Raw genomic sequence first — 12483 nt, 5'->3', positions numbered from 1 at the left:
CCACCACACACGGACCGAGCTGCGTGGTTACAGGCAGCGACCGCAGGAAAAGCGAAAGGAGGAATGGACATGGGAGGACGTATTGGATGACATGGAGTATACGACGTGGGAAGAAATCGACAGGTGGGCGGCCGACCCAGAGAGAGTGCAGGAGCCCGCATGGGATTCGCTAGAGCAGTGCGAAGAAGGCTATAGGCGAATGGAGTTGGAGAAAAGAAAGACACGGCGGCGCAGAGCGAAGCCCGAAAAGCAGCCCCAAAAATGCATTGGGGGGAGGGGGGCTCAGAGGGAGAGTGGCTGAGTCAGGTGTCAGACCTGAGCCAACTCTCCCTGTTAATCGTGAGGAGCAGCGATATAAGGACTTCTGGTCTTGGGAGATGATATTAGACGGAAGAGGACCCTGGGCTCAGCCTGGTGAATATCGCCGCCCCAAGGAGGAAGCAGAGGCAGCAGGAGATAGGAGCCGACGATACGAGGGAACACGGTTGGCAAGGAAGCCCGAGAAGCAACCCAAAAATATTATTGGGGGGGGGCTTACAGGGAGTATGGCTATGCCAGGTAGGAGACCTGCGCAAACTCCCTGTGCTTTCCGGTGGGCTAAAGAGACTGGGCAGGCACCGTGTTATGCTAGTGAGCGCACGGTGTCTCCAGTGCGGGTGCATAGCCCGGTACGGTTCATACCAGCCCTTCGTATTGGCCGTGCTAGAGTGGGCATCGAGCCAGGTAAGCTTGGGCAGGCTCGGTGCTCCAGAGCTCCAGTGCGCCTGCACGGTCCGGTCTATCCAGAGCCACCTCCACACACCAGTCCTCTGGTAGCAGCTCCCCGCACCAGGCTTCCTGTGCGTGTCCTCGCTCCAGTATCACCAGTGCCCACACCACGCATCAGGCCTACAGTGCGCCTCGCCTCTCCTGCTCTGTTGGAGTCTCCCGCCTGTTCAGCACAGCCAGAGCCTTCCTTCCCTCCTACGCTGTCGGAGTCTCCCGCCTCTCCAGCGCTGTCGGAGCCTTTCTCCTCTCCTGCGCTACCGGAGTCTCCTGTCTGTTCAGCGCAGCCAGCGTTTTCTTCCTCTCCTGCGCTGTCGGAGTCTCCCGCCTGTTCAGCGCTATCAGAATCATTCTCTCTCTACAGCACTGCCGGAGCCTCCTGCCTGTTTGAAGCAGCCTGAGCTGCCAGTCTGCAGGGTGCTGTCAGTCTGCAAGGAGCTGCCAGTCTGCAGGGAGCTGCCAGTCTGCAAGGAGCTGCCAGTCTGCAGGGTGCTGTCAGCCTGCATGGAGCAGTCAGAGCTGTCAGTCTGCATGAAGCAGCCAGAGCTGCCAGTCTGCAAGGAGCTGTCAGTCTGCAAGGAGCTGCCAGTCTGTAAGGAGCTGTCAGTCTGCATGAAGCAGCCAGAGCTGTCAGTCTGCAAGGAGCTGCCAGTCTGCAAGGAGCTGCCAGTCTGCAAGGAGCTGTCAGTCTGCAAGGAGCTGCCAGTCTGCAAGGAGCTGCCAGTCTGCAAGGAGCTGCCAGTCTGCAAGGAGCTGTCAGCCTGCATGGAGCAGTCAGAGCTGTCAGTCTGCAAGGAGCTGCCAGTCTGCAGGGAGCTGTCAGTCTGCAAGGAGCTGTCAGTCTGCAAGGAGCTGTCAGCCTGCATGGAGCAGTCAGAGCTGTCAGTCTGCAAAGAGCTGCCAGTCTGCAAGGAGCTGTCAGCCTGCATGGAGCAGTCAGAGCTGTCAGTCTGCATAGAGCAGCTAGATCCGCCAGTCAACCAGAATCTTCCAGATCTGCTAGTCAACCTGAATCTTCCAGATCCGCCAGCCAGCCAGGATCTACCGGAGCCTACTACCTACCTGAGCTTCATCTCAGTACTGGGCTTCCTCTCAGTACTGGGCTTCCCCTCAGTTCCGGGCTGCCCCTCAGTTCCGGGCTGCCCCTCAGTTCCGGGCTGCCCCTCAGTCCCGAGCTGCCCCTCAGTCCCGAGCTGCCCCTCAGTCCCGAGCTGCCTCAGTCCCGAGCTGCCCCTCAGTCCCGAGCTGCCCCTCAGTCCCAAGCTGCCCCTCAGTCCCGAGCTGCCCCTCAGTCCCGAGCTGCCCCTCAGTCCCGAGCTGTCCATCAGTCCCGAGATGCCCCTCAGTCACGAGCTGCTCCTTAGTTCTGTGGGGTTCTGGGTGAGGACTATTAGGCCATGGTCGGCGGCGAGGGTGGATTATCCCAGGAACTAGGACATTAATGAAGTGGGGTCCACGTCCCGAGCCGGAGCCGCCACCAATGACAGACGCCCACCCGGACCCTCCCTATGGTTTTGGGGGGGGGGGTTCTGTCACGCCTTGGTCTTAGTGTTTTGTGTTTTCGTTATATATTTTGGTCAGGCCAGGGTGTGACATGGGTTTATGTTATTGTATTTCGTATTGGGTTGTAGTATTTGGGATCACGGCTGATTAGGGGTGTTGTATAGGCTTGGCTGCCTGAGGCGGTTCTCAATCAGCTGTCAGGTGATTCTCGTTGCCTCTGATTGGGAACCGTATTTAGGCTAGCCTGAGTTTCACTTTGTATTTCGTGGGTGATTGTTCCTGTCTCTGTGTAGTTTCACCAGATAGGCTGTAATTAGGTTTCACGTTCCGTTTGTTGTTTTTGTATTTATTAAGTTATTTCATGTATCGTCTTTTCATTCATTAAAGACATGAGTAACCACCACGCTGCATTTCGGTCCGACTCTCTTTCAACAAACGAAGAACGCCGTTACAACTATGTTGTTGATCCATCCTCAGTTTTCTCTGATCACAGCCAATAAACTCTGTAACTGTTTATAATGTCACAATTTGCCTCATGGTGAAATCCTTGAAAGAGTCATTATTAACTTCACCATGCTCAAAGGGATATTCAATGTCTGTTTTGTTTTTTTACACATCTACCAATAGGTGCCCTTCTTTATGAGGCATTGGAAAACCTCCCTGGTCTTTGTGGTTGAATCTGTGTTTGAAATTCACTGCTTTGACTGAGTGACCTTACAGATAATTGTATGTGTGGGGTAGAAAGATGAGGTAGTCATTGAAAAAAATACATTAAACACTACTATTGCACAGGGAGAGTCAATACAACTTATTATGGGATTTGTTAAATTTGTTTTACTCCTGAATTTATTTAGGCTTGCCTTTTTGGAAAACCTTGTTTAACATTAACATTATGTGGTATTGTACGTAGGCCAGTGACAAAACATCTCAATTTAATAAATGTTAAAAACAGTCTGTCACACAACAAAATGTGGAACCAGTTAAGTGATGTGAAGGCACTGTACACCAGCTATACCAGTGTTATTGTCTGTGACCTGTCACAACATATAATGATCCTTGTCACATGGAGGTTCTGCAGATAAGCCAGAAAAGAACCGCAGAAAGAAGATATCGCCCAGTTGGTCGCCACATTATTTCTATGTATATATCTTTCTTTCCGGGCATGGCTAGCTGGCAGCCTTTTGATATGGACATGCTGGTATACACTGGTGACAGCTGCTATACCGGACCAGACCCACATGGGGCGGCAGGTAGCCTAGTGGTTAGAGCATTGGACTAGTAACCGAAAGATTGCAAGTTCGAATCACCGAGCTGACAAGGTACATATCTGTTGTTCTGCCCCCTGAACAAGGCAGTTGACCCACTGTTCCTAGGCCCTCATTGAAAATAAGAATTTGTTCTTAACTGACTTGCCTAGTTAAATAAAAAATAAAAACTTTCAGATTGTCTTTTAAATTATTATTTTTTAAGTCGTAGCACATATTTTTGTCTGACGACGTCCACAATGGAACCTTGGAGAGGGTGCAGGGTGCTGTGATTGTTCCTGATTGTCTTACAGGATCAACCTCACCTGAAGAGAGAGAGAAAGAGTGTGTGTGTGTGTGTGTGTGTGTGTGTGTGTGTGTGTGTGTGTGTGTGTGTGTGTGTGTGTGTGTGTGTGTGTGTGTGTGTGTGTATGTGAGTGTGAGTGTGAGTGTGAGTGTGAGTGTGAGTGTGAGTGTGAGTGTGAGTGTGTGTGTGTGTGTGTGTGTATCTCCCAGTCCGCCTATGACTCGCTGCTTTGAGTGTAACTCCAATCTTAACCCTTGAGTTTAGCGCGGTAAACAAGAGAATCACTGCATGAAGAGCCCTGTTGTTAGTCTGCTGGAAGCATTGCATTTCATTATACTATATTATACTATATTATACTATACAATATTATACTATACTATATTATACTATACAATATTATACTGTACTATAGTATACTGTACTATATTATACTGTACTATATTATACTCTACAATATTATACTATACTATATTATACTATACTATATTATACTATACTATATTATACTATACTATATTATATTATACTATATTATACTATACTATATTATATTATACTATATTATACTCTACTATATTATACTATACTATATTATATTATATTATACTATACTATATTATACTCTACTGTATTATACTATACTATATTATACTATACTATACTATATTATACTATACTATATTATACTATACTATATTATACTATACTATACCATACTATATTATACTATACTATATTATACTCTACTATATTATATTATACTATATTATACTATACTATATTATATTATACTATATTATACTCTACTATATTATACTATACTATATTATATTATACTATACTATATTATACTCTACTATATTATACTATACTATATTATACTATATTATACTCTACAATATTATACTATACTATACCATACTATATTATACTATACTATATTATACTCTACTATATTATATTATACTATATTATACTATACTATATTATACTATATTATACTCTACTATATTATACTATACTATATTATATTATATTATACTCTACTATATTATACTATACGATATTATACTGTACTATAGTATACTGTACTATATTATACTATACTATATTATACTATACTATATTATAGTATACTGTACTATATTATACTATACTATATTATACTATATTATACTATAATATATTATACTATACTATATTATTTAAGATATCCTTCTTCACCAGCAGGTTTCCTTGGCTTTAAGACCTTGACAACAGTTTATACATAGACGTGTTATCCAGAGATTATATTATAGATATCCCAATCTTGAAGAAACATGTCTGCTTCTACGTGTTTTGTTCTTTGGGGTTTAGGTTTAGGTTTAGGCCGGGTATCTGTAAAGCACTTTGTGACTGCTAATGTAAAAAAATATATATGTAAAGTTTGATGTAAAGTTGTAAACTTTTATAAAAACGTTATAAAATGTAATTTAAGGTGATGAATAATTCGTACTAGGATACTACTCCACTCTATGCTAAACAGCTATAATGCTCTCGTATATTGCATAGTGGACTGACCAAGCATGCGAGATAAATAAGGTGTTAGCAGCATGGATACCAGGACCACACGGCAAGTTTGCTATTCAAAGAAAGAAAAACCCTGCATGACATCATGTGATGTGTCCCAAATGGGACCCTTTTCCCTTTATAGTGAACTACTTTTGACCAGAGCCCTATGGAAACTTGTCAAAAGAAGTGCACTATAAAGGGTAATAGGTTGCTATTTGTGACACTGTTATGGTCCCACAAGGAGGGATGGGTAATGATTTTGTTTGCCATAGTAATTTCATGAACCTGGCAGTGACAGGGTTGGGCATGCAACCCCATACAGGGAGAGGTGGATGAACCAGTCCCTTTCCATCACACCAACCATCTGCCATCTGCCTCCGCCATTACACTATACACAGAACATGGAGTCATTTCATTATTGAAGATTTTGTGACCAAAAGGATTTAAAAAATCCTTAAAATAGTGTTATTCAGAATCCTCTTCAGCTGTTTGCAATGTCTTACAATATGCTTGCTTCAAGAAATATTATAGCTTCAGCCCTCGCCCTTGTCAAGCTCTGAGGAGGGGTTTCGCTGATCAATTATTCACCGATTCTCTCTGTGAGTCTTTAGATTTTTTAGCAAGACACCAAATAGAGAAGATGAAATGAGTTTGAATAAGAGAGGGTGGGTTGGTGGAGGGACCATGCGTTTAATTTGAGATATTATTGTAGTTTAATAAGGATCACACCCCAGAGGATAGTCAGTAATCAGACCTTAGAGGATAGTCAGTAGTTTAATAATGTTCAGACCTTAGAGGATAGTCAGAAGGGGGGGAGGGTCATGTAGCTATTTGGTTTTTAATTTTAGGACTCCTTTAGGTCTAAAAAAATATATATATAAAAACATATTAGAATAAATAATGAAATTTGCCTTTGCTATAGCCCATATAATCACATCGAATAAGACATTCATAAATTAATAACACATTCAGGAACTCTGTAACTGCTTTAAAGTCGCCATTGGCCTCATGGTGAAATCCCTGAGTGGTTTCCTTCCTCCCTGGCAACTAAGTTAGCAAAGACACCTGTATCTTTGTCGTGAATAGGTGTATTGATACACTAAAACAATTAATCATAAGGAATAAGGTTTTGAAGTGTGTCTGTCCTATATCTAAGAGATATAAGAATGCTCAGGAATGTAGTAAACGTGTTTTACTCAAATGTAACACCTTATTTTGAGGGGCACAAAACTACCTCCATGCTTCCATTCGTTTGAATGGGTTACCTTCAGGCAAGTCCAGTGACACTTGTGGGGGTCGTAGAGCAAAACGGAGAACACCATCGTATTCACGAGAGTGGCGTTAATTATATGTATGCCAAACTGTTCGGATGATACAGACAGAAGTTTGCACATCAGCGTTGCCAACTTGAAACAAGTCCCGTGACTTGGACGGTGTTACAGATATATTTTAGAGAATACCGATTTTTGGGGGATGCCTCATGGTCTGACAAGCAGCGTTGTAGCTCGGCCTCCTTCCACGGCAGATGAAGAATGCCGGCACAGGCGTATACGGTGGATTTAGACTCACTCAATGGAAAACACCTGATATCTCTAGCTTAAACTGACATATTTTGATGGGGATTTTGTTATTTTGTTACTTGGGTTGACACATGGGTGTGTCAATGGAATATACAAAGGATGAACAATGTTCAGACCCCAGAGGATAGTCTGTATGCTCTGTGTGTAATGTAGCTGAGTGACAGTATAATATCCTGCTGGCTCTGTGTTCTCTCTGCTCTGTGTTCTCTCTGCTCTGTGTGTAACGTAGCTGAGTGACAGTATATTACCGTGCTGGCCTTGTGTTCTCTCTGCTCTGTGTTCTCTCTGCTCTGTGTTCTCTCTGCTCTGTGTGTAATGTAGCTGAGTGACAGTATATTACCGTGCTGGCCTTGTGTTCTCTCTGCTCTGTGTTCTCTCTGCTCTGTGTTCTCTCTGCTCTGTGTGTAATGTAGCTGAGTGACAGTATATTACCGTGCTGGCCTTGTGTTCTCTCTGCTCTGTGTTCTCTCTGCTCTGTGTGTAATGTAGCTGAGTGACAGTATAATACCGTGCTGGCCTTGTGTTCTCTCTCTGCTCTGTGTGTATTGCTCTGTGAATCCGGATCATGGAGAATAATGTGGGTGGACCAGACGTGAACATGTGCCCCACGGGTATAGCAGCCAAAGTGGCATTCGTTGCTTCATTCTATTGCGTCAGCTGTTTTAAGGAGAGACGGCTGATGAGAGAGGCGACATGGGACATTGCAAACGCTTCCTAAAATCTCAAGGGCAGTATATGCATGCAGATTATTCCTGGTGATATGCCAATATGACTGTTTCCATCTGAAATGCCACCCTATTCCCTATATAGTGCACTGCATTTGACCAAGGCCCATGGCTCCCAGTTCCCTATATAGTGGCCACAGACTTACATGTATTGTCTGTCTCAAATGACCCCCTTGTCCCTATGTCGTCAAAAGTAGTGCACTACAGAGGGAACAGGGTGCCATTTGGGATGCGACCCAACGACATCAATATCGCCGAGCTCGTCTTATTAGAGGTGATCTCAATACGAGCGGTGCCAGTTCAGGACCATGTGAAGGACGTGCCGGGGATTCCAGTGTCGTTTTTGTGTCGACTGACTCAGGACAAAGCTGATTGCCTCGCTCATTATTTCCCAATGACAGGGGGACAGTATCGCGTTGTATTATTTACTGTCAAACGCAGTCAGACACGCGACGATATATATCATCCAGTCGGCAGCTTTCAATGGCACAAGAGTCATTTTAGAAAGCTGTCCCGAACATTAAAGGTGCAGACTGGGATTTTGGGAACCTAGCTGTTCAATGGTCATTTCAATTTGAGATTTTTATACTTGCTTTGCCATTGATTCTTGAAGAATATAAATTATAAGTGCCTTGTGAGTGTATCGCAACTGTCAGTAACTTTAACATAACCCAGAATATTAGGTGTTTTCCCTCCATTGTTTACAACATTAAAATGCTGAGTGCATAGCTTCAGAATATTGGTAAATCTATACATTGGACTGTCAGTCCTTGCATCTAGAGTGTTGTCTATGAATACGAGAGGTTGTACATTTCCCTAGCCCCGTCCCATCGGCTGTAATCCGAAACAAGTGGAGAGTCAAACATGTAGTTGTTATCCAATTCCGGATTGTAGTTTTTAGGCTGAAAAGAGGTGTAGTTTCAGCTGGCCACACGATGACAGGCTGTCAGACTGCCCTCTCAACTGAGTTTATTTTTTAACACGGCTTCTTCTTGACTGGAGTGTTTGTTGTGTGTGTGTGTTTTTTTACTCTTGACCGTGCCATTCAACCAGAAAAGGACATGGGCATTTTGACACTTTTTTTTCCCCCTAAGTGAACTGGAAGACGTGAGAGGATTTCACTACATCGCACATTATCACGTTCACAAGTAGAAGCAGTGGCAGAGTCAAAGTGTAAAGTTAGTTTACACTAACTGTGTGATGATTACTTTAATAAGTCTGAAGGATGGTGGATTTTTTTTACTCTGCATAGCCTAGTGGGAAAATTATTTGAATACATTTGACATTCTCATATCATGTTAAATATATGCTAATTCTAATTTGTATTTGTTTAGTTTGAGGAGTAATTCTTAATTGCTACAAAAGAAAGAGTGTGGATGTCATTAACACAATTTAACAGGAAAAATATTATTTTAAAGTCTATTAGTTAAACATCCCTTATGAACAACAGAAATCCAGCTTCACTATATTCATGTAGAAATATGTATGCAAAATATACTACATACTGTTTAGGTTAATATAGAGTAATATACTGTATCCTGTATAGGTTTAAATAGAGTAATATACTACATACTGTTTAGGTTAAAATAGAGTAATATACTGTATCCTGTATAGGTTTATATAGAGTAATATACTGTATCCTGTATTGGTTAATATAGAGTAATATACTGTATCCTGTATACTATGTATATATAGAGTAATATACTGTATCCTGTATACTATGTATATATAGAGTAATATACTGTATCCTGTATACTATGTATATATAGAGTAATATACTGTATCCTGTATACTATGTATATATAGAGTAATATACTGTATCCTGTATAGGTTAATATAGAGTAATATACTGTATCCTGTATAGGTTAATATAGTGTAATATACTGTATCCTGTATAGGTTTATATAGAGTAATATACTGTATCCTGTACAGGTTAATATAGAGTAATATACTGTATCATGTATAGGTTTATATAGAATAATATACTGTATCCTGTATAGGTCTAGGAAGAGCTTACCTTATGGGGACAAGTAGATGCGACTGAGCTGAAGGACTTCTCTGGTGTCTGGCCCTGATTCTACAAGATAGAAAAACACATTATCAGAAGCATGCTTACTGTGGAGGGCCATTTCCAACACAACACTATTTGTGATAGTAGGGGACTGTGTCCCAAAAGGCACCCTATTCCCTATGTAGTGCACTACTTTTGATCAGGGCCCATAGGCCTATATAGGGAATAGGATGCCATTTGGGACAAAGAGTAGATGCTACTTATTTTCTCTCCGTTATTCTCTCGACCATACCGTGCTTAAGTGACCCTACTACAGCACCAGGCGTGGTTTTAGCCTTTTCATAATCCGAGAATAAAAATGCACTGTAGCCTTATGGTCGTAGTGTAAATCTTTTTCTTGAGAATATAATCTTACTCTTACTTTATTTATTTATTTATTCTCAGGGTATAATAATGTGTTGTTATTTTGTTATGATGTTTTCTATTCCCTTTATTATCCTCTGTGGAAAGATTACAAACCTCCTTTAGTAGTCAGAGGATTCCACATAACACACAGACCTACTACTTACAACACAGACCTACTACTTACAACACAGACCTTACAGTCAGAGGATTCCACATGACACATAGACCTATTACTTACAACACAGACCTACTACTTACAACACAGACCTTACAGTCAGAGGATTCCACATGACACATAGACCTATTACTTACAACACAGACCTACTACTTACAACACAGACCTTACAGTCAGATGATTATCATTTTGTTAATAAGGTGATGCGTTGTTCAGATACAAGAAAAACAGCATTAAAATAACCTGCTAAGGTATGTCGGCAACAGATGGTCCTGCTGTTTGTGATTATGCAAGACGCACAATTGCAGCAACAATTATTTTTATTTTTATAAATGCATCTTGAAACGAACCGAGGAACAAATGAACAAAACTGTCAACAGGATATGGTGGGGTGTAATTGCATATACACACATTCAGTCTCTGTCCCAAATGGCAACCTAGTCCCTATTTAGTGCACTAAATATGGGCCCTGCTCGAAAGTAGTGCACTGAATAGAGAATATGATGTATATTGGGGTTTGCAGATACACAGTAACACACATTCACAAAGGACATTGGGATTGATTGGATCTTTGCAATGTCAGTGCCTTCCCCTCCCTCAGAGTCACTAGGAAGTAAATGTTTTTGTCCCCCCATTGTTCAAGGGAAACCTATGCCTTTGCACTCACAACAGGGAATATAGAGCCTAACAACGATGGAACCACTCACAACAGGGAATATAGAGCCTAACAACGACGGAACCACTCACAACAGGGGGAATGACCAGGCCTCACATGGAATGGAGTAGGGCTTCACAGACTAGCCCCCCCTGAAACCTTAACTAGCTACCTCAGGAGGCAGGTGTCAGTTGTTAGCCCCTCATATCCAATTATGTTACCGGGGTACGCACTCCTAATGCTCCCTGACACCATTAATGCCTTCCTTATGGTATCACCAGGAGAGAAGAGACACTGAACTGTCCAGACTACCAACATCTATATTTCATCACAACTTAAAGAGAATCTGGCTGTAGCAACAATAACTACTGGGGATGATGGAGAGTGAAAGAGCTACACGCACACACACACACACACACACACACACACACACACACACACGCAACCCCAGTTAGCTAGCTTCACTGGCACTGCAGCAGCAAACAGCGTAAACACTCATCTCATGCAATATTAAAGGGCCGATGGCCAAGCGTTGGTTGTCTGAATTAGTTGAAACAATTTCCCCCCAAAGAGTAGATACTGGAACTGTTACTATATCAGGATAAATGAACATAAACATGACAGATTTTTTGGAGGCATGGGGAGGGCGAGGAAGCTGTGTGTGTGTGTGTCGGTGTGTGTGTGTGTGTGTGTGTGTGTGTGTGTGTGTGTGTGTGTGTGTGTGTGTGTGTGTGTGTGTGTGTGTGTGTGTGCATGTGTGTGTGCATGTGTGTGCGTGTTTTGCCATGGGGGGTATGATGAGAATGGCTTGATTAACTCCATTTTCAATTATTGAACACATGCTTTCCTACACAGTTTTCACTTATTTCATGAGCTTCGTGCAAACAATATGATATATTTACAGTATATATACAGTATGATATATTATAGAGTATAAATACAATGTGATATATTTTACAGTATATATACAGTATGATATATTATACAGTATATACAGTATGATATATTATACAGTATATATACAATATGATATATTATAGAGTATAAATACAATATGATATATTATATAGTATATATACAGTATGATATATTATAGAGTATAAATACAATGTGATATATTTTACAGTATATATACAATATGATATATTATAGAGTATAAATACAATGTGATATATTTTACAGTATATATACAGTATGATATATTATAGAGTATAAATACAATGTGATATATTATAGAGTATAAATACAATATGATATATTATATAGTATATATACAATATGATATATTATACAGTATATATACAATATGATATATTATACAGTATATATACAATATGATATATTACACAGTTTATATACAATATGATATATTACACAGTATATATACAATATGATACATTATACAGTATGTATACAATATGATATATTATGATATAAATTATAAATTATAAAATATTATAAAATATTATAAAATATTTTAAATTATAGAGATATAAATGCAATATGATATAGAATATACTATGTATACAATATGATATATTATACAGTATATATGCAATATG

At 40.9% G+C, this 12483-nt stretch overlaps 1 protein-coding gene across 1 annotated transcript in view; it reads right to left on the bottom strand.

Moving 5' to 3' along the window:
- The window catches only part of LOC109865042 (protocadherin-11 X-linked), a 301820-nt gene that overhangs the window by 172987 nt on the left and 116350 nt on the right, over positions 1-12483 (bottom strand). Inside the window, exon 4 of the mRNA XM_031798643.1 lies at positions 9693-9752. Within this exon, the coding sequence (XP_031654503.1) occupies positions 9693-9752 (60 nt within the window). The remainder of the gene's footprint in view (positions 1-9692; positions 9753-12483) is intronic.

The sequence above is a fragment of the Oncorhynchus kisutch genome, linkage group LG19, assembly GCF_002021735.2.
Source record: "Oncorhynchus kisutch isolate 150728-3 linkage group LG19, Okis_V2, whole genome shotgun sequence".
Taxonomy (NCBI): Eukaryota; Metazoa; Chordata; class Actinopteri; order Salmoniformes; family Salmonidae; genus Oncorhynchus; species Oncorhynchus kisutch.
This window is presented reverse-complemented; position numbering and strand designations above follow the sequence as displayed.